This window comes from Nomascus leucogenys, chromosome 15 (genome assembly GCF_006542625.1).
Source record: "Nomascus leucogenys isolate Asia chromosome 15, Asia_NLE_v1, whole genome shotgun sequence".
In the NCBI taxonomy this organism is placed as follows: Eukaryota; Metazoa; Chordata; class Mammalia; order Primates; family Hylobatidae; genus Nomascus; species Nomascus leucogenys.
The window spans coordinates 39,856,076-39,882,489 of NC_044395.1; the positions used below are offsets into that span (position 1 = coordinate 39,856,076).

Genomic DNA, 26,414 nt, shown 5'->3' on the forward strand with positions numbered 1-26,414 from the left:
CTTCACCTTCTGCCATGATTTTTTTTTTTTTTTTTAGACAGTCTCGCTCAGTCGCCCAGGCTGGAGTCCAGTGGCACGCTCGGCTCACTGCAAGCTCCGCCTCCCGGGTTCACGCCATTCTCCTGCCTCAGCCTCCTGAGTAGCTGGGACTACAGGCGCCTGCTACCACACCTGGCTAATTTTTTTGTATTTTTAGTAGAGACAGGGTTTCATGGTGTTAGCCAGTATGGTCTCAATCTCCTGACCTCGTGATCCGCCCACCTCGGCCTCCCGAAGTGCTGGGATTACAGGCCTCAGCCACCGCGCCCGGCCGCCTTCTGCCATTATTCTAAGTTTCCTGAGGCTTCCCCAGAAGCTGAGCAAATGCCAGCATCATGCTTCTCATATAGCCTGTGAAACTGTGAGGCAATTAAGCCTGTTTTATTTACAAATTACCCAGTTTCAGGTATGTCTTTATAGCAATGCAAGGATGGACTAATCCACCATCCTCGAAGCATGACTGCAACCCAGCCCCCCTACCCAGCTGGACAGCCATGTGACAACCATCCGCTGAGCTCATTCACCACCACACAATGCCATAAATGTTTTCAAATAATTATGAAGTAATAAAGAATAATCTACACACACACACATACACACACAGGTTGAAAACACAATAATTGCAATAAAATCAAATTTTAACATTTTGGTTACCTTTAATATATTTGGGAACAAATACTGGTGACAACATATTTTAAGTACATAAATAACTCAGAAAAGTCGTATCTTTTATTCTGGAACTCTACTGACCTTATCTGTAAAAAGAACCTAGTTTTATAAGAAAAAGGGGGTGAGGGAGGGGAAGAAAGAAATGGGTAGACTGAAGAGGAATCAAAGCTCAGGATTCTTCACAAGTGCAGCAGCTTCCACAGTTGGCCCAGAGGATGGTAGTTGCATATACCAGGTTACACTAACCTCAACAAGACGTAGTTCTCAGACACAAATGTGTCCAGTGGATAAAACCTCAGCTGCAGAAATAGATTTTAGCAATATCCAAAGACATTCCAGGGTCCGGTAGGAAGAACAAAAGTATGGCAAAATTGAAAACCACCATGGACTTGGCAGCATCCAAGAGCATCACCACGGGGGCTCTTTCATGCATAATGAGAGTCCTGCAAACTCAACCAAAGTTTTGGGATGTAAATGTAACCAGTTTCATCAAACTGTCACACAGCAGGGCAGTGGGATATAAAGACAGCCTGTGGACTTAGGGCACAGGGGCCCAGCTGCACCCAGAAGCCTTGACAGGATGCTGGAGCCCGGGGTTCAGTGGTACAGGCTTGTCCATCAAAGCCCCATCCTCAGGCAGGGGCTCAGGTTCTGAGCCCGAAGCTGTGCATGTTGTGCCTGCCAAGAGGGGCCTCTTGGCTGGAGTCTGGAGGGTCAGCTCCTGAGCTCTCAGTTTCTGAGGAGGGCGACCACGACCACGTCTGCCATTTGACGGGTGGATAATCTGTGCAGATGGACCAGGGGTGGATGATAGAGTTGAGCTGGGCTTCCTAGAGCTGTGGACAGCAGCAGCCTGGGGCTGCGTAGCAGTGCCACTAACTGCAGATCGGCGTGGGAGTGAAGAGCACACAAGGGTGTGGCACCGTGTCCCACTGCGGGCAGCCATAGGCCAAGGGGAATGCCGGGCCCAGTGGGAAGGGAGTTGTCTCAGGCCCAGCGCTGCTCTTCTGGGTAAATGGACCTCCTTCTGGGTGTTCAGCTCTTGGCTGGCTGGTACCCTGGGCTCCACGTGGTCCACAACTGCCCGGTCTTGCCCACGTTTCCACAGCTCATAGCGCTCAGGTTGCAGGATGCGCACGAAGGCGTCCATGGAAAAGGTCACCCTTGCCTCCCCACAGCTACACTGAGAGGCCATTTTGCCATAATCAATCCATCGTGGAGTGGCAAAATTGATGGCCTCTGCGCAGTTGAAACCATGGTTGAAGCCAGCATGGTAGCCATAGGGAAAGGTCACCATGAATTCTCCAGCCTCCTGAGTTATGCGATTGAAGGGAATCCCATTTTCCTTGAGAACTGTAGGCGAGATGAGGGCCACCTTGTGCCGCAAGAAGGCCCCACAGCCCCGGGAACTGCCTGGGAAGAGCTCCCTGGCCAGGCGTTCCAGGCGCTGGCCATGTTCTGGGGGCACCACATACCAAGTTTTGGGCTCCCCAAGGTGCAGGTAGTTGATGCTGTAAAGGTCCATGTCCTCCGTGTGCCAAGCAAACGTGGTCTTCCACATGCCAAAGTACAAGTAGGGTGTGTTGACGCCTTCTATGACAACCCCACATTCCTTTTCCAGCAGGTCCTGAATTGTTCCCAGGTGCCCAAGATTCCATTGTTTAGTGTTTTCATCAAACAAGGAGCCACTGATGTCAGCACCATAAATCGGTGAATTATAGATGCGGTTCTTCCAGTATTTTCGCTCCAAATCTTCGAAATTCTGGTGTGGTGGAGTCTGATATTTTTTACTGTTTGCCAAATGGCGATACTCCCCCACCGTCATGGCTTTCTTTTTTTTATGGTATTGAGTAAACACCCCTGCCCGCCCAGAGGCCACCTGCTGGAGGGGAGTGGCTATTAAGATTTCACTGATATTATCATAGGTCTCTCTGGCTTTCCATTCTTTGGGTGGAATTATCTTAGCTAAACCAGCTCTGTGTGCACCTTGGGATTCCATGTAAGCAATATATTTATCAAAATCATTAAACTCTTCTTTGGTTGGATGAAATATCATTATGTTACAATTTGGATTCTGGGCACAGTTGGCCTTAGACTTCATAGTTTCCGTTTAATAAGCAGTAAACTTTAGTGTTTAGGTATGTTCTAGATAGTGGACAATATAGGAAAATGCTACTTAAAAAAAAAATTGGGTTGGTGTATCTATGAGGTAGCAGGATCTACCGGCGTACTTTTTTTTTTGCAAATGAGATGATAATCTTTCTTGGGCTTGTTTATTCACTAGTGAGATTCCACTCTGGGCAGCAGCTTTGCCCAGGCATTGATGTTCGCTGACCCTGCAACTCTGTTATGTTTCAGTTGCTGCTGGGCTCTGTCTTCTTAAAGTCTATTGAATTACTCAGACCTGGGGGTATGACCCAAATGTAGCAGAGTATGTCCTCAGTGTTTAGAACAAAATCTAAAAGACAGAATACACAGAGATTGAAAATTAATATTTGGAAAAAAGTATTAGGCATCCAGAAATTAAATACCAGAATAGAATACTAATATTACAAAGAGAGGCTAAAATTTTATAAGATTGATAATTCAAGTGGAGGTGTGGATGTGGAATAGTGGGAATTTTCATACCCTACTACAGAGAATATGAAGCACTATAATCACTTTGGAAAACTATTTGGACAGTATCTTCTAAAACTGAACATACACATGTTCTGTGATCCAACTGTTCCACATGCCTAGGAAATGTGTATGGTTGTGAGCTGAAAGTCACATCCAATAATGTTCATAACAACATTGTTTCTGGTAGCCAAACACTGTAAACAACCCAAATGTCCATCAGCAATAGAATAAATAAGTACACTGCAGTATATTCACACAACAGAATACCATATAGCAATGAAGATAAACAAAAGCCACATGAAAATGCAGTTTTATAAAGATCAATATTAACATTATCAAGACTCAAAAGAATACCTATTACATAATTGCATTTATATAAAGATGAAAAGGAGGCAAAGTAATCTATGTTTGAATTGTTTCTTGGCCTTTTGGCTAAGATCAAGTGTAGTTATCTATGTTTGAAGTCAGAGTAGTGGCTACCTTGGGGAAAGAGGGGTTGTTGTGTAGGGGGGCTTAAGGGGATCTCTTGAGTAAAGTTAATCTGTTCAGAACCTGGGTGCTGGTTTCATACCCATCAGAATAACTCATTGTGTTAATTCATCAAGGCATGATGATTTTCACAAATTTCTGTATGTTCATTTAAAAATAGGGTTTAGGAGGAAAAGCATTGAAGACAACTAAGAGGCATATTTCATTGTATTAAAAGGAAAAGAAAGAATGACTGAAAATAAACTATACATTCAAATGATAAAGGCAGCAAATTACAGTTAAGGGAAAGAAAGAGGAATGGTACAGAAATAACAAAGAATAAAGATGATGTGTTTCCTTAACTCATACTGTGTGACCTTGCAGTGTCTCCTATCCCTTGCACAACTGGTATCAGCCCTACACGGACCAATCTAGCATGACAGGAATTTTCCCCATAGAGAAGGGCCATTCAAAAGAGATGATGAAACCAGATAGTAAGGTTCCATCAGGGTTAGGATTTTTCCAGGCAAGTATACCTCAGTGAGAAGGGGATAAGGTTGTTGATGGGTTGAATGGAGAATGAACCATTATATCTATCCTGGATAAAAAAGGAAATAAGAACTTGAAGGAGGTTCGTGGGCTGGATGTCTCTATTTGGTCAAATAATTCTGTTAGGACACTAGGAAAGGGAAGCTCAAAAGAGACTGGGATGCTCGAAACAGATTTTTTAAACTAGGGGCAGTTTTTAACTGAGTGCCTATTTTACTGATGTCTTGACATCTTCCTGAGTTTTGACTTTATGCTATTATTCAACTTCAAACTGTTTCTCGCCTCCCACATTCTCTCTCCCAAACTTTCCTTTCTTTGTCAGTTCTTAAGTTCCACTCCTTCCCAAGTAGATGAACTTGACCGTTCATCTTCTTTTACTGTCCCAATAAAACAGCACATCTTCTTTCATATCCTGTAGTTCTCTTGGCACTTATCACTTCTACCTTATATAATGTGAACAGTGTCACTTTTATTTAGCACTTCATTTAGCCAGGCACCTTATTAAGCACTTTATAGTATCCTATTCAAAACTCACAACTAATCTATGAAGTTGGACTATCATTATCCCCATTTTATGGAGGAAGAAACCAAGGTATAGAGAAATTTATAACTAACTCAATAGCTTGTGTTTTCAGTCTCTACAATTATGTCTATCCTTGACTTATCTTCCACATAAAAAGTACTGAGAACATGATCTGTGTCTTGTTCACTATTGTGTTTTCCAAGAATATTGGTATCTTATATATTGTAGGCACTCAAAACATTTTTATTAAATAATTAAATGAGTTGGCACACACTTCCCTCTGTCTCCTATTGATTACACCCCATCTTTCTTACTGTTCTCCCTCCTCTCAGGAGAAGAAAAAACACTGCGTTCTAGGGCTAATTTCTCCATTTGAACTCCTTAAATCAACATATCCCACTTGCTCCAGGACTATGTTGAATTAAATAATCAGTTATTTTTCTCTTTATTAAATTATCAGTCATCAATCTCTTTCCTAATTTTAGCTACTGTCCTTACTCCCTCTCTCCCTCCTCTCAGGCTCCTCTCTCTCTCTCTCCCACCCAACCCCAGGTTCTGCCCCCACCTTTCTACTGACATTGTTCTCCGTAAATCATCAGACTGACTCCCAAATTCTGCTCCAGGGGTTACACTTCACCTCTCCACATCACTGGTTCACAGAACACCTCCTCCTTCCTCCTAAAACTCCTGCAACCTCTAGGGCACTGATACTTCTTTTAACACTGGTTCTTTTCTTTCTTCTGGGTTCTACCTCCTCTTCTACCACACACATGCAGACATCTCAAAGTTCAATTTTTATCCCTCTTAACTTTCTTTCTCTCTTAAAATTTCCTATTTATAATCAGGGCTTCTGTTAGTACTATGCTGTTTCCTTTTAAACATGTTATTTATTGTCATAACTTTCTCCAATAACTGACTCTCTCCTAAGCTTCTGCTTTCCTTCTCCAACTTGGATGGCCCAGTGAGTCCCTGAAAGTCAACTGGTTTAATACAAATTGATGATCTTTCTCCTGAAACTAAGTTACTCCTTTATGTGTCTTTTATTTCTACCAAGGGCAGTATTGTGTTATTGTAGTCACCACTGACTATTACATCTCCCTTTTCCCAGACATATGGTCAGTGCCTGTCAGAGGATCCAATGATAGTCTACCGTGAGGCCTCAAAGACATCTAGACACCCCAGGGTGTACTCTCTTTATCTTCCTAATAGAAGAACCCAAGGATCCAGCTTGTCTTCCTCTCCTACTTAAAGCTGTCACTACTCAAGCGAGACATTGAGGACGTACAAGTGACAAGATTACCTGTATCATATGATAGTCTCCCAATCTCATCCCAATTTTTTAATCTTAAAAATTATTCTACAATGATTTTATTACGAATTCTTTACATTTTTGGAATATAAAATATTTCATTATTTCTATTAGAAAATTTGCTCTAAAGAAATGAAAAGAGAAAAGTGAGACAATTTAGAAGGATAATTAAATATCAGAAACTTAAACATCATGCTGAGGGTCTTTCCCTCAAGAAATAACAAAATGCTATGAAAATCACACAAATCCATATTTCTTTTTGAATATACAAGTAAAATAAGCTTTGGGTTGAGCACTTTGTATCTGTTTTATAAACTGCGTTATTTCTTTTCTACATTTCTAAGGATTCTAGGAAGAATGATGCAATGTCTCCTTATACATATAGTCTTCAGATGTTGCATATCAAAAGAAAATACTACAATTCACAGTGTGACTGCGCTCCAAAAAAAAAAAAAAAAAAAAAAAAACTGCTTAGAATTTGCCAGGTACAATGACGGAGTGATCCTTCAGTGTTCTAGCCAAATGTGTCACTTCTCTATGTCTTCAATGGTTGCTTTTGTTGTGAGACTACTTCTTGCTTCTTTCAACTGGAACCATAGCTACCAGTAGAGAATAATTACACTGTCACTTGATACTCTTCCATCTTACCCTTACCCACAGTAATCACAATAAGGCAGAATTCGTCATCTAAGAAAACTTGACAGTTCTGACAACCAAAGAAAAGTATTTTCTTCTTATCAGAATAATTTAAAAATAATACTTGATCCCTTAAAATTAATGGATTTCTGGAAATATGAAAGTCTTTCTTCGGGTCTTTTAGAAATAACGTCTCCTAAGCTTCTTGCTGTGTGTATGTATGTTGGGGGGTGTTAAACTGGGGAAGTTGAGTAAGTTTAACAGTCCCTTTCACTGCAGCCCTTGCCCAAACTGTTTGTCTTTCTTGCTGCATATGTATTTCAAATCTATTACTTCAAGTGGGGGATTGTTGACAAAATGCCTCAGACATCAGCCCTTGTTTCTTCTGACAGTCAATATCTAAATGCTATGTTTAATCAAATTTTTTTCTCAGTTAGAAAATCTATGACTTATTTAAAATAATTTATAAGCATAATATATTTGATAACTGAAAAAATTCTACTCTATGTAGACAAGTGATTAAACTTTTCCTGTATTATTGGACAGCTATTTTGTTTTCACTTTTCCACGATTATTACTAATCACTTTTACTTAAATATGTAGTCCGTATTTCAGTATCTAAGACTGTAAAATATTGGTTGAATGAAACTTCTTAGATTAGATACTTACAAATGAAATTACATTATAGAATTTAAATATTTTAAGATCTTTAATACATGTTGCCAAAACTTTAAAGAAAAAACATATTTTACATCCTGAACACTGACCAACTTTACTTTGAAAAAATATATATTTCACTAATTTTGGTAAGTTAAAAAGTTAGATCAAGTTTTAATTTACATTTCTTGGACTACCACTAAGGTTGATTTTGATTTTTTTCGTAAATATTAGTCTTTTGGATTTCATCTTATGTATTGGTTCATATCCTTTGCCTGTTTTTTTCTAATAGGGTCCCAGGGTGTTTTCTTACCTAGTTATATAAACATTTTACATATTAATTACATGAATATTTTACATATTAAACCCTTTTGTTAGATATGTTAACAGTTTTTTTGCCAGTTTGTCATTTAACTTGTATTTCTTTAAATTTATTTAACAAAAATGTTTTTGACATACAATGTTTTATTTTCCTTTGTAATATTTTTCATGCTTTTCATGTTTAGAAAGTTATAATACTTCTTCATCTAGATGGAGATAAATATTATTCTATAGTTTTTTCCTTCGTATATGCTAATTGTACCTTTAATTCTGATTTTAATTATACCTTTAATTCTGTATTTTGGAGAGGAGGGTTATTAACTTTTGAAATTATTGTGTGGGTATTGGTGTGAGCATGAGTATGAAGAGGATATGAATATGATTCTCGGTTCTTTACAGATGACCTGTTCATTGTATGTGTTGTTTATTTTAGGTTGTTCGTCTATCAACATTTATAGAAGCTTTTTTTGAACCCATATTCTTAAATTTTATCCATCTCAAAAATGAAGTTCTTTAATTTTAGGATTTTTTTTTTTTTAGTTCTTGGATTTCCTCTACTCCTTTTCATCTGTATATTAACTCCTCTTATTTGGATATTGGACCTCTCATGGATTAGACCTCTAATTTTTACCTCTTTGTTTTCCCCTCCCCAAAATTTTCTATTCCTTTATCATTACATTTTATCTTCTAAAAAATTTCTTCATCTTTATCTCTAAACTTCCTCTGTCTTTTTCATTTCTCCAATCAAATTTTTAATTTCCAGTGATCATTTCTGTTACCTGAGAGTTCCTGCACGTATGTACATTGATTTGATTTCTTTCTTATTGTCTTATTCTTGCTTCATGGGAGCATTTCTTCTTTTATCTCTCTAGAAATACTAAAATCTCAATGGTTTTTGAAATTCTGTTTTGTTTTTCTCCCTGCATGGTCTGTTTCTTTGAAATTGCCTTTTGTCCATTTTATCTTTCATTTTTTTGCTTTGGTCTCTTTCATATTTAAGGCTTTCCTCAAATGTCTGGTAGCCTTTAGTAATTGCCTTATATATAAAAGTACAGCACAAAAAAGGCAGATTAGAAGCTCAGGGTACATGAATTGTTTTAGTGATTATGCTTCCCTGCATGATATTCTAACTGGGCTGTTTCCTAGGTGAACTCCTAACACTGGTATTTCTAGAGCTGGTCATATTCAATGCAAAAGATGCTTCAGTCTTTCCTCCTGGAGGGTACAGGTCTGACTTTCCTCCCAAATGGCAAAAGAGGCTACACATTTCTAAAAGTACCCTACTTGTACAGTTCACTTTATCAACTTATTTTCCCTATGACAATCACACTCTCAAAAGTATCTGGAAATTCCCAGTCCAGAGGCCACCTTTTTCCCTACTCTAGAACATGAAGTTCAATCTTCTGCCAGGGTGTAAGAGGGGCAGTTTATCCAGCTGCTTAGAGGAGGGTGGGAACCTAGGGCTCTGTTTTGTTAGACAGATTTCAACAAATTCTCCTTAGCCTCATTTTAACTGTCATTCCCAGAGGTACCTAATGCCATGACATCCTAAGCCTTTTGGGTTCTGTAGAGACAACTGTGTTGCTTCTTGGCTTTCCTCATTACCAATTTAGGACTCAACTTTCCAGTGTTTGATAAATCAGTTTATACTTGTCCATCTGCTTTCCAATTTCCAAAACTGGCCACTATCTGTTTTCCTTTACCATTTTCTGTCTTTGTAAGTTCATTTCTTAAAACAAAAATCCTGTTACTGTCACTTTAGGGAGGTTTGGAAAGGGAACAAAGTAAATGATTGTGTTTAAACCACATCTTTATTGCTTGTTTCCCAAATTTATCTCTCAATTTTCTTATACAAACTTAGTTCCAGTCAAATACTCCTAATCATTGTCCTTGACTCTATGCTTTTCTTCCCTTGCTTCACTTATCTCTTCCTTCTCTTTTATAAGTTATAAACTCCGCCTTACAGACCAATCTGAGGCTCTCCTACATCACGGATCCTTCTATACCAACCTCAGACCTTGGTGAGAATTCTATCTTCTATACTCCATGAGTGCTACATTTATTTGGTGCTTAATACAAGCTGTTGAGGTGGCAGCTCTCCAGAATGTGTCTTACTTGACAAGCAGCTTTCATCTCTAATGGGCACTTGTCTTAAGGGAATAAGTCTCTTCCATGAGATGTGCTTGCTTCTCTCTCCAAAATATCTGCATGTCTCTGACCCAAAAGCTTTGATAGACCCTTTCTGATAAGCTGCATGAAAAAAGGAAGGTAAGGCTGAGCGGGACACCTGAGGTGAGGAGTTCAAGACCAGTCTGGCCAACATGGTGAAACCCTGTCTCTACTTAAAATACAAAAATTAGCTGGATGTGGTGGTGGCCTGTAATCCCAGCTACTTTTGGGAGGCTGAGGCAGAAGAATCACTTGAACCTGGGAGGCGGAGGTTGCAGTGAGCTGAGATCATGCCATTGCACTCTAGCCTGGGCAAGAAGAGTGAAACTCTGTTAAAAAAAAAAAAAAAAAAAAGAAAAAAGAAAGAAAGAGAGAGAGAGAAAGAAGGTTAAAGGGCAACTTTTCCTGTATTTTTTGTGCCTACAAATGCCAATATTTGGTGTGGACTTCTTTTTATGAACATCTAGAGAAGTGTGGATATAAAGGAGAAAGACACATGGCAGCAAGTATCAGGCATGGACAGCATAGATTAAATTGTGACATAAAACCCAAAGTTTGGGACTTGGCCTTTAAATCCAGCATCTTAAGTGCATCATTATTATTTCATTGTGACATATAATAAATTGAACATGGGATTATTAACCTCATTCAAATCATCTTTATTTTCATCTGTTGCACGGATACTGCAGCAGTAACAGTGGTTATCTGGCAGCAGAGAGAGGCAGGAGCCAGAAGTCTTCCTGCTGAATCCATCTACAAGGACACACCACTCCATTGAGTTTTAAGGAATTATCTAATATATGCTTCTTTGGACTGTTAATACATTTTAAATACATGTCTTCAGTAGCATGTAAGTTTGGACTTACATGGACTCTCCCAGAGATTCTGTAAACTACTCAATAACTTTTTTAACTTTTTAAAAAAATCCCCTTTGGCTTAAAGTGAATTCTATATACATGCATAAATTTTTATTTATTCTGCAGTTAATAATTGTCTCATTCTTTCATTTGCTTGGCTTTACACTTTATATTAATTTATTCCCAGACTCATTTCCAGAAAGGTAAATCTCTTCTAAATGCATAAAACATATCTGGTACTGAATCAGATTTCTTTTCTCAGAAATATTCTTACTGGAGCCCTCAGATGCTTACTTAAATCTAGACTGATTAGTCTTTAGGTTGTTGCATGACGTGCATCTTGAGGTTTCTAGTCATTGTAATCCTGGGGGTTCCCTTCCCCTCTCGATTATGTTAGATCCTGATTCCCTCCATCTCAAGTCTCCTTCTTGGTTTACTTCCTTGTGTTGGTAAAGCATATCTACCAGGAGCATCCTTAGAAGCTTCATTAGAGATTATTAAGTAGCTCACAGAATCTCAGCAGGACCAGAGACTAGGGATTGGAGCCTGTGTATCCAGGAACAATATCCAGATTACCAAACAATAGTTAGGTATTCCTATACATCCTCTGGTCAAAGGCACCAAAGACTCTGGGCAAGGGACATTTCCAGTTAGAGTCTAAGCTACTGCTGCCTCTGAAAGGTCACTGTCTCTCACTACCCTTCTCAAGGAACAGAGCCTTCATGAAATCTACTTCCTCATATTTCTTTACATTATAGTCCTCCATGGGAATGTCTGATTGGAAGAGTCTAAGTCATATCTCTATGTCTTCACTGCAATAGATGCTGGATAATTGAGTTCCGGCTCTGACCTTGGTGAGGCAGGGATCATAAAGTTGGAGGTTTACCGAAAAATAAAAAGGGAATTTTAAAGTTACTGGATGGACACAAATATCACAACTCTCTCCCAAAGTATGCATGTCTGAGTCTCAAAATGTCTTTGTTCTATCCTCGTGCTTTTCTTTCAGGATTTTCAAGACATTGTTCTGCTGAATTCTACCTTCCAAAAATCCAAAACCTGTTTTTTGTTCCTTTTTGTAATCTGTCTTTACCCTCTAAACAGTATTAGGTTATTCTTCTGTTCCTTGTTTTCTGAGATTTCATTAAGATATAATTGGTAAGTCTTCTTTGTCAATTATCGTGCTAGAATTTTCAATATAGAAACTCATGTTGTTCCTTGCTGTGAAATTGCCTTACATTATTCCTTTGACATTCCTTTCTATATTTTCAGTTTTCTCCTTCTCTGGAAATACCATCAGACAGCAAATACCGTTAGACAGCAACCTCTTGATTGATCCTCTAATTTTCTTTACTCTCCATTTCCTAATGCTTTTTCTTTGGTTATTATTTTCCAAACCTTCTGGCAGTTATTTTTAATTTCCAGGAATTTTTTTTGTTCTCTGAATATTCCTTTCATTATATATTTCTGAAATTTTCCATGGCTGCAGATTTTCTCTTCTCTTCTTACAGTATTATAAGAATTTTTAAGTTTTGTTTGCTCTCTACATTGTGTCTGTTTCCTCTGAGTTTGCCCTTCCACAATGTCTTGGTTTCTGTCTTTCATGTTAAACGTTTTCCTCGTATGTCTAGTTATTCTTGGCTTGTATTTGAGTCAGGCACTAAAGAGTTGCGTTTGCTACGTATGACTGGTAGGCATCACTGCGAGTGCTCCTACAGGAACCTATTCATTTCCTTTGAAGATGGGGGCACCTGTCAGTAGTTGAAGGTAAGACTATAATGAAAAGACTCTACATTTATATGTTTATCTCCTTTGATATTGGAGCCCGAATTTGTGGTGTCCGAGTTTTTGTTTTGAGAAACAAAAACCTGCATTCCAACCAGCCAGAACTGAAACCTTAAAGATATTTTATCAAATTTGCTTCAAGTAGTTTTTAAACAACTTTATTGAGATATAATTTACACAACACAAAATTCATCAATTTTAAATGTACACTTCAAAGATTTTTCATATATTTGCAGCGCTGTGTGACCATCACCAAAACCTAATTTTAGAATACTTCTATCACTTCAAAATCAAACCTTGTTCCATTTGCAGTCACAGCTCATTTCCACCCCCAACTCCAGGCAACCACTAATCTACTTTCTATCTCTATAGATTTGCCCACTCTGGACATTTAATATAAATGGAATAATATGTAATATTTTGTGTCCGGCTTCTTTTACTCCACGTTTTTGAGGTTCAATCATGTTGTAGTATATATCAGTATTTTGTTTCTTATGACCAAATCATAATCTATGGTATGGATATACTGCATTTTACTTATCCATTCATCATTTGATGGACAATTGGGTTGTTTTCATTTTGGGACTATTATGAATAATACTGTTATGAACATTCATGTACAAGTTTATGTGTGAACATGTTTTTATTTATCTTGGGTAGATACCTAGGAGTATAATTGCTGAGCCATGTGATAACTCCATGTCTAACGTTTTAAGAAATTGCTACAGTTTTTCAAAGTAAATGTAACATTTATAACCAGCAATATATGAGGGTTCCAATTTCTCAACATCCACATCAGTACTTGTTATTGTCTTTTTCATTACAGCAATTCTAGCAGGTAAAAAGTCATAGTGTTTGTGGTTTTTAATTTTTTGTTTTTTAAGACAGGGTCTCACTGTGTTGCCCAGGTTGGAGTGCAGTGGCATGATCACAGCTCACTGCAGCCTCGACCTCCCAGGCTCAGGTAATCCCCCTGCCTCAGCCTCCCAAGTAGCTGGAACTAACAGGCACACATCACCATGCCTGGCTAATTTTTTTTTTATTTTTTGTAGAGACAGGGTCTCACTATGTTGCCCAGGCTGGTCTTGAACTCCTGGGCTCAAGCAATCCTCTCACTTTGGCCTCCCAAAGTGTTGGGATTACAGGTGTGAGCCACCATGGCTGGCCTCATTGTGGTTTTCATTTGCCTTTCCTTAATGACTCATGATATTGCACATCTTTTCATAAGCTTATTGGCCATTCATATATATATATTTGGAGAAATTTCTATTCAAATCCTTTGTTTATTCTTTGTTTTCTTATTACTGTGTTGCAAGAGTTCATTATGTGTTCTGGTTACAAGTCCTTTACTGGATATATGATTTGAAAATGTGGTCTCCAGGTCTGTAGGTTTTCTTTTCACTTTCTTGACTATGTCTTTCAAAGTGCACAAGTATTGAATTTTGATGAAGCCCGTCTTATCAATTTTTGTTGTTGCTTGTGCTTTTGGCTTTGTGTCTGAGAAGTTATTGCCCAGCTCAATATCACAAAGATTTTTCCTGTTTTCTTCTAGGTGTTTTATAGTTTTAGCTCACATTCAGGCTCACAGTCAATCTTAATTTTTGTGTATGCTGTGAGGTAGGAATCCAAGTTCATTCTTTTGTATGTGGATATCGAGTTGTTCCAGCACCATTTGTTATTCTTTCTCCACTGAACTGTCTTGAAACTTTTGTTGAAAATCAATTAACCATAAACCTAAGGGTTTATTTTGGACTTTCAATTCTACTCCATTGAACCATGTCTATCCTTATAGCAATTAGCAATGTCTATTAGAGCTCTGTACTAAGATCTGAAATAGAAAAGTGTGAGCCCTCCAAATTCTTTTTTTTTTTTCAAGATTGTTTTGGCTATACTGGTTCCTTTATATTTCTATATGAATTTTAGCACCGATTTTTAATTTCTGGGGGGAAAAAAGCCAGTAAGAATGATGGTAGGATTGCATCAATCTGGAGATCAATTTGTAGAGCATTACCATCTTAATAATATTAAGTTTTCTGATCCATTGACATTGAATGTCTTTCCATTTAGCTTAACAATATTTTCTAGTTCCCAGTATATGTCTTGCACTTCTTTTGTTAAATTTATTCCTAAGCATTTTAATCTTTTTGACACTATTGTGAATGGAACTGTTTTCTAAATTTCGTTTTCACATTGTTCACTACTAATGCACAGAAATCAATCTTGTATCCTGCAACCTTGCTGGACTTCTTTTTTAGTTTTAGTGGTTTTTAGCAAGCTACCTAGGACTTTCTACGTATAAGATCATGCAATCTGTCAATAAAGATAGTTTTAGTTCTTCCTGTTCAGTCTGAACTTCTTTTTCATGCCTAATTACCCTGGCAGTGTAATGCTGAATAAAGTAGTAAAAACAGATATCCCTTAAAAATCTTGCTCCTGCTACAAGTATTTTTAAGTAGAAATAAATAAATATTTCAGATGAAATGGGATTCTTTCTCTGATCTGAATCTTAAATCCTGTTCTCTCTCCCCCTGCCTATAGCAACTACTGTCATGAATAGGCTACAACGTCGATGTTTGAGTATCTTTTTGTGTGTATATGTGTTGGGTATCCACCAGTAATACTGTTTTGTGTATCTGCTATTATTTTTTTGAGACGGAGTCTTGCTGTGTTGCCCAGGCTGGAGTGCAATGGCACAATCTTGGATCACTGCAACTTCCGCCTCCTGGGTTTAAGCGATTCTCCTGCCTCAGCCTCCCAAGTAGGTGGGATTACAGGTGCCTGCCACCAAGCCTGGCTAATTTTTTTTTTTTTTTTTTTTTAGTAGAGATGGGGTTTTACCATGCTGGTCAGGGTGGTCTTGAACTCCAGACCTCAGGTGATCTGCCCACCTCGGCTTCCCAAAGTGCTGGGATGAGAGGTGTGAGCCACCATGCCCGGCCTGCTATTTTTATTTTATATAAATAATTTTAGGCTAAATATGCTCATTTTCTACAATTTTTATTTTAATTCATTTATTATGAGAAAGGGACTGGCTCTGTTGCCCAGGGTGGAGTGCAGTGGTGCAGTCTTGGCTCACTGCAACCTCCCTCTCCAAGGCTCAAGCCATCCTCCCACCTCAGCCTCTTGAGTAGTTTGGAACATAGGCGCAGGCTACCATGCCCAGTTAATTTTTCTATTTTTTATAGAGACAGGGATTTGCCATGTTGCCCAGACTGGTCTCAAACTCCTGAGCTCAAGCAATCTGCCAGCTTCAGACTCCCAAAGTGCTGGGATTACAGGCATAAGCCACCGTGCCTGGCCTCATTTTCTGCAATTTTTAAATTCAACATTAACAGTTTCAAGATATATTCATATATACATACACGCACATATGCATAGATACACATATGTATATATACATACACACACATACATACACTATATATGGTCTATTATAAAAATATATTTTATTAATGCACTTTCCTGTTGGTGGGTATTTACATTATTTCCAGTGTTTCCTATTACTTTCAGTACTGTGTGTGTTCTCTTTCTTATATGTGACAATTTATCTAGGGTAGATACTTTGAATTATCATTTCTAAATGATAAAGAAACAACATTTTTATTTTACTAGGCAATGTCAAATTGCTCTACCTAGTGGCTATCCTAATTAACCTATGTACTAATAGGAGTTTCTGTTTCAAGGGCATTTGATAAAATGATTTATCTCCTTTTATTTTATTATTGTAGTTGTTGTTATTGTTATTATTGTGTGACTTGTTTACTGGTGAAGTCAAGTACTTTTTCACTGATTTATTTCTTTTGTGGGTTTCGGTTTTCTGAATTACCAGTTATACCTTTTGCCCACTTTTTCAGTTAGATTGCTTTCTTTTTCTAGTGATTTTTAAAAGTTCTTTAAATGTTTGGGATAATTTTATGTCTATTGGTATTGTTGCAAATGCAAATAACTTATCTCAGCACACCACCTCCATTTACTGTTTATGATTTTTCTGATATTTGAAAAAATTAAATGTAGTCAAATTTATTGATCTTTTCCATTATGATTTGTGCCTTTATGTACTGTTTAAGTAATCCATGTATTCTTTGGGGTCAAAAAGATCACATTTTCTTGTCATTGTTTTCTTTGCTTTTCACTTTTGTTTTGCCCATTTAGAATACTGTGTTGTTATTGTAAGAAAGAGAATTTTTTTTTTTTTTTTAAGAAATCCAGTTGTTTGCCACCATTTTCCCCATTCAGTTAGAATCCTTTTCTCACATATGCTAAGTTACAATGTAAGGATAGCTGTCTTTCTAAACTCTTCATCTGGTCCATTTATTTATTTGTACATTGCTATGCCAATGTTAGATTGTTTTAATTACTAAAGCTTTATACTTCGGATAATTGGTAAGGCAAGTCTCCATGTACTTATTCAACTTTTTTCAATATTATCTTGGGTATATTTACAGAGTAAAACTTCAGTATTCATTTTAGAATAAATCTGTCAGATTCTGTCAAATACTGTTAATTTAAATTGGGAATGCATTGAAATTAAAGGAAAATTAGAGGTGTATTTTCATAGCTCCTGCATTGATCATTCCCACCAATTAACTGGTATATTTATACATTTATTCAGATCTTGTTGCATGTATATCAATGAAGCTTCAGATTTGCATCAAAAAGATAGTGAATCTGTCTTCTTAGATAAAATCTTAGGAACTTTATAATTTTTTGAGTGTACTGTAAATGGAAATTTTTTTCTATTAAGTTTTCTTATTATTTATTGATCTTACATCCCTTTTCAAACCTTGTACCTCTTATTTCCTATTAGTTCTATTAGCTTGGCCATTAATTCTAGAGTTCTCTGTGTAGATAATATTTTCTAGGAAAAAATTCATAAAAATTATGTCTTCTTTTTTTAATAGTCATGTCTCTTACTCTTTTTTTTTTTTTTAGAAATAGGAAAGTCTTAAGTAACTAGATATGATCTCTAGCAAAATGTTGAACATTGACTGAGTTGGTACAAATTCTATACTCATCTAAGATTTTAATAAGAGTGGCTCTAAACTTTGACATTAATTATATCCTATCATTTACCATCTAAGCTTTTGATGACACTTTTGAGAATAAAAGAAACCCAAGGATGACAGGCATAAAGCTGGACCCTACTGATCAAGCAGTTAAAAAGCAATAGACATATAAAACTCAGTTCTGCCAAGCTGCACAATATATATTTTTCCAAGTTCTATAAAAAATTTAGAAAATTGACCATAACTGTGGCCATAAAACAAGCTTTAACAAATGTCAAACAGTTGAGAACAGTCAGAATATGTTATTTGACCACAAACAATGAAGTTAGTAATATCAAAGATAACTTAAAAATTCCCAAATTTATAAAATAAAAAGTGTATTTCTAAATAAATTTTTAATGAGAAAATAAAAAATGGAAATTAGAAAATACTTTGAACTAAATGAAAATACTACATTTCAAATCTTGTAGGATGCAGGTAAATAGCATTAAAAGGGAAATTTATAAATTTAAATACATATTTAAGAAAAGGAAAAAGGTTAAAAAAAACTAAATGAGCTAAGCATCCATCTGAGGAAGTCAGAAAAAAGTAACAGCAAAGAAAGAAAAAGAAGAGAAATAATAAAAGACCGGAAACTGATTAAATAAAAAGGCAATATAAAATATGATGAACAAAACCAAAAGTTGGGCTTTTTTAAAAAAGTCTAATAAAATTTAAAAGACTGGTGAAAATGAGGAAGAACAAAAATAGAAGGCACAAATAACCAATATCAACAAAGATAAAGAAGTCATCACTACAGATGCTGCAGACATAAAAGAGACAACAAAGAAGTATGAACAACTTTATGCCAATACAGTTTAACATTTCAATGAAGTAAATACATTTTTAGAAAAATATAACAGTGATACTGACAAAAGAATAAACAGAACAATAAATATATCCATAACCCTCAAGGGCACTGCAGCAGTAGGTAAAACTCTTCCCAGAAAATATACTCTAGGCCCAGATGGCTACACCAAGAAAGTTTAGTCGACATTCAAGAAAGATATACTTCCAATCTTAGATAAATTTTCTCAGAGAATAGAAAAAGAAAGAATACTTCCCAATTCATTTTATGGTACAAATCCCCAACAAGGATACTATGAGAAAAGAAAATAGGTCAATCTCGCTTATGAATATAGATGAAAAAATCCTAACTAAAATCTGAGCAAATTGATTCCAGCAATATATACATTATGACCTAGATGGGTTTATTCCAGCAATGAAAGGATGAAACTTTAAAAAATAATAGTGTAATAGCACATATTAACAAACTAAACAGAATCTCATTAGATGCAGAGAAAGTATTTGGTAAAATTAATCAATTCATCATTCTTTCAGCAAATTAAAAATAGTAGGCAAAAATCTTAATAAAGTGCATCTATCCAAAACCTTCAGCCAAATCATACTTAATAATGAAAGTTATAAGTTTTCCCTTGCAGATCAGGAAAAAGACAAGGATGCTTGCTATCAGCATTTTTATTCAACATTATCTTGGAAGTCCTAACCAACATAAGAAGGGAAACAGAAAAGGAAGAAACAAAGCTGTCACTATTGGCAGATGACATGATTGTACATGTGACAAAATCCGAAAGATCTCTGAATAGACCCTTTGAATTAATAACACAGCTTAGCAAGTTCTCTGAATTTAAAATAGCTACATATAAAAATCAATGATATTTCTACACACCAGCAACAATGAGACAACCAAAATTTAAGGAAGACGCCATTTATAATAGCATTAAGCATTAAGTAACAAGACTAATGCTAACAAAAATTTGCAAAATTTCTATGAAGACAACAATATGAATGTACTTAGAGAAGCATATTAATATAAACTAAAGACATCCTAAACAAATGGAAAAATATAACCTGTTAATAGATTTGAAGACTTAGTATTGTAAAAATGCCATTACATTTTTAAGAATGTTTTCTTAATCTGTAAATTAAATGTTATCACAATTAAAATTCCAAAAGTATTTTTGTGGAACTTGACAATTGGCTCCTGAATTTTATAGTAAAGTCCAAAGGGCCAAGAATAGCAAAGCCACTCTTATAAAAGTGGAACAAGGTAAGAATATCTGCTCCATCGGATTTCAAGGCCCCTTCTCCCAGCATGCCACACACAAAAATGAATTTCACGTGCAGCTATGAAAGCTTTAGAAGATAATACCTGAGAATATCATTATGACTTCCCAAGTAGGGACATTCGTAATCAAGAAATACCATGCATTAAGCAAAAAGGAAAAGAATGATAATCTGAACCACTCTAAAATTAAAGATTGTTGTATATCAAAATACACCAAAAAGAGAAGCAGAGAGGTGGCAAATTGTATATGCAGCACAAATAAGTGACAGAGAACTATGCCTAAATTTAAGAAATCATAGAAATCCATAAAGAAAAGATGATTCAATAGAAAGATTTAAACAGATACCTCACAGAAGAAGAAATCCAAATGGACAATTAACATGTGAATTAATAATCAGGGAAATGCAAACTGACACCTCAATGATATATCACTATACACACACCAAATGAGCTAAAACTGAAAAGCTGGACAATATCAAGTGTGGTGAGATTATAGAACAAGAACTCTCATCCTGTTGATGAAATATATATATATGAAAAATGCACACACATGCACCTCTGCACATTTACAAAAATGTTCATTGTGGCATTATTTGCAATTATCACTACAATGAAAAGATAATTACTAGAATTAACAAGTTACAGTGTGTATTTTTATACAATGAAACTCTAAATAGTATATCAGAGCTACAGATAGCACACATTAAGTGGGAGGAATAAAGCAAAAACACAAAGGAATACATATTCATTTACATAAACATTTTGAACGTTTATATAAGATTAAAAAATTGGCAAGACTATTATCATTTAGAAATGCACACATTGGGCCAGGTGCGGTGGCTCACACCTGTAATCCCAGCACTTTGGAAGGCTGAGGCAGGTGGATCACTTGAGGTCAGGAGTTCGAGGCCAGCCTGGCCAATATGGTGAAACTCCATCTCTACTAAAAATACAAAAATTAGCCAGGCATGGTGGTGGCACGCACCTGTAATCCTAGCTACTCAGGAGGCTGAGGCAGGAGAATCCGTTGAGCCTGAGAGAAGGAGGTTGCAGTGAGCTGAGATTGTGCCACTGCACTCCAGCCTGGGTGAGAGTGAGACTCTGTCTCAAAAATAAATAAATAAATAAATGCATATATTGGCATTTGTTGAAATTTTGGGGGGGCTTTATACTTGATTACTTTTTGTAAATATTCAATGTTTATTGAAAAGAATATATATTCTGCTCTGATTACAGTGAACTTTTTACGTGCACATAGAAATACAATAAGCATACATATATAATGCACATATATATGTACACACATATAACTTATATAGTAGATCAATGTTGCTGTTTGCTTGATCTGCTAGTCTGAGAGAAATTTATCTTAAAAAAATTCCCACCATGATTTTAGATTTGTCACTTTTTTTTACTTTTGCTTCATATTTTCTCAAGTTATGTCATTAGCTGCATACATGTCCCTGATAGTAATTTTCCTAGTGGATTTTTCTTCGTAATGTAATACATGCACTTCTTTGTCCCTATTAATGTTATTCAACCTAAGAATACTTTTGCTAACACTGCTACATCAAGGTTTTTAAATTAGAATTTGCCTGGCATGTCTTTTTCTATCTCTTTATTTTCTACATTTTAGTTTTTTAGTTTTAACTATTTTTAATATGTTTGATTTTAATTGTCTTCCCAGTAGTACACTGGTCAGCTGGTGAGGTATTTATGTGATTAGATTAGATGAGAGGTGATTAACTTATGATATTATCCAGTAACCCAGCCTGGACCGTCAGCAAATGATATTTCATTTGGAGGCTGTCTCCAGGAAATAATCTCTCTAAGCCCTAGAATGTCTTCATTTAAAATCAAGATTTTGTTTTTATATTCTCACTCATCAAAACATCAAAGAAAGCACTAGTTTTTTATATTAGAAAATGTGTCATTTTCAGGTTAAAAATTTAAAGTAGATTTCATTATTTATGTTACTTTATTTTAAAATGTAATTTCTGACATGTGGACATTGGTTTTTTTCATATTCCTATTTAAAGGCCACCAAGAAACATTTTTAAGCAAAATGTTCACATTTTGTGGGCTAATAACTTGGTAAATGAGAGTTCAGTAGAATTGGAGAGAGTGATTCAATTGGAAGAGATGGAGAGAGTTGGATTAGAGTTCTGATTGGATTAGGGCTGATTTAATTAGGATTTTGATGGTACACATAAAGCCTGATCTCATATGATTTTTTCATTTACAGATTCTCTCCCGAAAGAAAGTCTTATTTCTGGGTCTTATCATATCTTCATTTGAAATTGGGATTTCAGACTAATATAATGTAAGTTACTTTTTTTCCTTTAAAATATAAAATAGATTAAGGCAATAACTTTTTACAACAGAACACAATTTTTTCCTCTTAAAACTAATTCATCCATTCATTCATCCATTCATTCTTTCTTTTATTCACTCATATGGAAACTGTTTATTGGGTAGCTATTGGTGCCAGGCATTGTTTTAATGCTTGGCCTATATTACTGAGCAAAACACAGATCTCTGCCCTTTTAGAACTTATATTCTACATTGGAGAAGTAGAGATAGAGACAATAAATGTAACATAACTAAATTATATAGGGTCATGGAAGATGATACATGCCATGTAATTACATATAATATAATTTTAAAAGATAAAAAGAAGAAAGCAGGGGAAGGGAGATATGGAGTACAGAATGTTAGGGGACAGAGAGAGAGAACAGTTGCAATTTTAAGTAGAGATGCCCAAAGTTCGTTGGCCTCCATTTGAACAAAGACTTGAATAAGACAGGGAAGAACAGCCTTGGCAGAGAAAATAGCTAGTGTGAGGGCCCTGAAGCAGGAGCAGCTGTGTGCGTGTCCAAGCAACAATAGGAAGGAGGTAGCCATGAAAAGCATGAGCAAGTGATGAGGTCAAAGAGGTAGGGGAAAGGGTAGACCATAGAAAACTCTGGAAACCATTGTGAACACCCTGGCTTTTACTGTGAGGGTAATGGGGGACCAATGCCCCCTGCCGTCTGACTGGATCCCCTTTTCTCTCAATCCCATCCAACTATGTTATTAATTTTTTTAATTGTTGCCAATCTGATGCTGTAATGTGATAATCCATTTTTAGTTTACTTTCATTTTCCTCATTAGAAGGTTGAGTGTCTTTCATATTTATTGACTATTGTCTATTTGAAATTGCTTTTTCTGAATGGCCTGCTTATATCTTTTGTCCATTTTTTAATTGGGTAATTTGTGATTTTTATATTATGTGTATCATTAGCAGTAGCAGTAATCCTTTATATGTTACAGGCATTACAAAATTTATTTGCTAATCTAGCATTTATTGACTTGTTTTTGGCATCTTCTGCTATAAAATTAATTGTTGGATAGATGAATTTTTAAAAGTATTTCTTTTAAAGCTCTTAAGGTGTTCTGCTTTGATTGAAAGGTCTTTCCAAATTCTAGGTTCTTAAATTTTCTTCTTAGGTTTTTATAGTTTCTATTTTCCCTTTTAGGTGTTGATTTTGTTTAAACTTTAAACTGGAATTCCTATGTTACTCCTGCCATAAGAATAGTAAGTTTTGCAATCAAGGGCCAAACTACATCCCTTTCACATTTAATTAAATGCTACCTTTGGCATATTAAAATGAAAGAGCTTTTTTAAGGTTAAGATATACTATACCATGTCGAAAAGCTGATAAAAATGATCTGAAAGGGATGGCCTCATAGATCATAAGAAAGAGAAAATATATAGCAAAATGCCAGTCACTAAGAAACCTGGAGGAATTAGGACCCAGAGCACAAGGGAGAGTGTGGGTCACCTCATCTCCAGTAATACGTGGGAATCTGAGGATACAGGAATAGCCAAAGGCAGCTCGACAGCTCTGCGGAAAAGAGGAGATGAGAAGTCCTTGTTTAAGAGCTTCTGTTTTCTCAGAGAACTGGGAAGATCTACTGCCAGGAAAGAGAATGCGGAGGGAAAAGGAGGTGAAAGAGGCATGTGGACTTGAAGAAAGGGGAATGTGGGAAATTATATTATTGCAGAGGGGGAAAATAAACAATTAGGAGAGCATAAGAGGACTGGCAGGCAGAATTAAGGGCCAAACTAGATTTTGTGGTAACAGGTTTAACATAAGAATTCTTGGGAGGTTATATGATTTTTGCCAGCCAGGTTAACTGATTGGATGAATTTCAAGATTTTAGTAAACTTAAGTTTCTTTTTCTTAATACTTTCAAACCATTTAAGTCAAAAGCTTTAGTTTCATTTTCTTATTAGCACTTTCAGACCATTTAAGTCAAAAGCTTTTAATTTTGTGGATTGACTATATTGAATATTGGTGTTAATGAAATTATAGGGTGGTTATTTATCACCACTGGCAACCAAAAGATTGGGTTAGTGGGCTGGGAGTTAAATCAATGAAGTGATTCACTCCGGGCTAATGAGGACAGTTGGAACATAAAAACTGTGGGTATCTCCTATAATTGTGTTACCATGTTGCCATTGTTACTTCATTCCTCTACTTCATAGTGCATCATCCATTCATTCATTCATTCATTCATTCAACAAATACTTACTCAGCACCTATTATGTGCCAGGCACTGTTCTATATGCAGAGGATACACCCAGTGAACAAGAGAGACAAGGTTCCTGCTTTCCTGGAACTTATGTTCTAATATAGGAAGATAGACAATAATAATAAAAATAATATTAATAATAATAATAATAGCTAACATTTATTTAGCAAGTACTATTTGCTGAGACAGTTCTAAGCACTTTACAAGTATTAATTCACTTAATCCTTAGAGTAGTATTATAACTTAGGGACTAGAATTATGCCCATTTTACACATGAGGAAACTGAGGGCACAGAAAGGGAAAATGACTTGCCTAAGGTTACAGAGCTAGGAAACGGCAGAACTGGAATTTAAAACAAAAATGGGCAGGCTGAAGATCCTTTTCTCTTAATGACCTTCCTGTGCTGTCTCCTGAGAGACATGGAAATAAAAAATGAATAGAATAGATTCTGGTAATGTTTAGTGGTATGAAAAATGAAACAGGGTGATGTGATGGTGTACAAACACAAGTGTTGGAGGGGTGGGGGTAGGAAAACCTCACTGTGATACCTGAGACATGAAGGATGGTGATACAGTTATCTTGGGGCACAGGCAACAGAGAAAAGCTAGTGCAAAGGCCCTAAAATAGAAGGAATCTTGCCCTGCTTTCTAAAACAGAAATGCCCACTTGGCTGTGTCTAGAGCTTAGTGCGTAAGCGAGTGACTGATTGGAAGTGAAGTCTGGAAGGTAGGCAGGAGCCAGACTCCGTGGGGTCTCAGGTCACATTAAGAAATGTGATTTTTATTCTAAGTGCAGTGAAATTGTACACAGGATAGTAATACCATTTGATTAATTTTAAAAGATCACTCTCTTGGCTATATGCAACACTGACTGTAGGATAAAAGATGGCGCAGGAAGATATAATAGGAAGCAATTACAATCCAGGTAGGAGATGGTGTTGGCAAAGACAAGGGTAGTGGCAGTAGAATAAAATTTCGGGTAAGTTTTAAAAGTAGAATTGTTAAGACCTGTAAATGAACCATATGTGAAGAGTGAAAGAAAAGGAATTTAAGTAGGCACTCCGGGATTTTGGTTTGAGTAACTAGCATGATGATCGAGTATTTTAGTGAGGGGTGTTAAGACTGGAGGAGGGATACGTTCGGTAAGAAAAATCAAGATTTTCATCTTGAACTCTATGACTGAAAGGACTTTTTCTGCTTTTATTTCTTCATTAAAAAGTTGCAAAGAATTTAGGGGTAAGAAAGCATTTAAATATTCAATTTTGTGAGTTCCTTACATTTTAAACTAAGTTGGGGAAGTTGAATTTTCATTTGTTTAACAAATATTAATTGAGCAGCTACTATATGTCAAGGTCTATGTGATGAGATACTAAGATGAGCTAAACAACCAAGATCTCTATTCTCAGAATTTTTTTTTATGGAAGGGAGAAGAGACGACTGGTGGGTTTTTGGGTTTTCTACTTTTCGTTGTCTTATTAAAACTTAACACTTAAGTAGCCATCTTAATAATTACATCTTGTGCTCCTGGTAGTTGGGCCCACCGTTCTAAACGCTCTCGTAAATACTGACATCTCCCCTCCCACTAAAACTAACGTTTTTTAAATAAGAAATTTTAGCAAACATTACGAATACAACCTTTGCTTTGAAGTGTTAATATTTTTGCAGGAATGGTACCTTTGTAAAGATCGTGGTTGCCCCGTACATATTTGTTCTTTCTTCATATCCAATTAAATGAAAACACTAGTTTTTCCGAAGCCCAACTCTCTAGGTTTGTTGGTTCTAGCTCAGGAGAAAGGATGGAAGCAGGAGTCGTTGGATTTAAACAGTTTGGTGTAATCCTTTTCCACGCTCTCTCCCGCTAGCCAGGGACGTGGTGTCGGCTACCCGGGGCTTTCCGTCCACGCAGTACCGGAATGAAGGAGTCTGGGAGGGGGTCGGGGACGGAAAAGACGGAAGAGACATTAAGTAATTGGTTCTTGAAGGTATAAAATGAGGTTTAGGGTCTACTCTAACGAACTGATTTCAAACGCCCGCCCCCTGGGCCGTTTCGGCCCCGCCCCTTAGTGCCGTTACGCCGACTTCCACTTCGGCCACTGCGGATTGGT

General features: G+C 36.5%; 1 protein-coding gene across 1 annotated transcript; it reads right to left on the reverse strand.

The window, feature by feature from the left end:
• Positions 1-675: 675 nt before the first annotated feature.
• On the reverse strand, positions 676-26,404 carry KDM4D (lysine demethylase 4D). The gene is made up of 3 exons (XM_003253015.4): positions 25,984-26,404; positions 24,311-24,405; positions 676-3,166 (listed from the first exon to the last, which is right to left on the reverse strand). Exon 3 carries the CDS (start codon positions 2,807-2,809, stop codon positions 1,247-1,249), a length of 1,563 nt encoding a protein of 520 aa, XP_003253063.2. The 5' UTR covers positions 2,810-3,166; positions 24,311-24,405; positions 25,984-26,404; the 3' UTR covers positions 676-1,246.
• Positions 26,405-26,414: the final 10 nt, after the last annotated feature.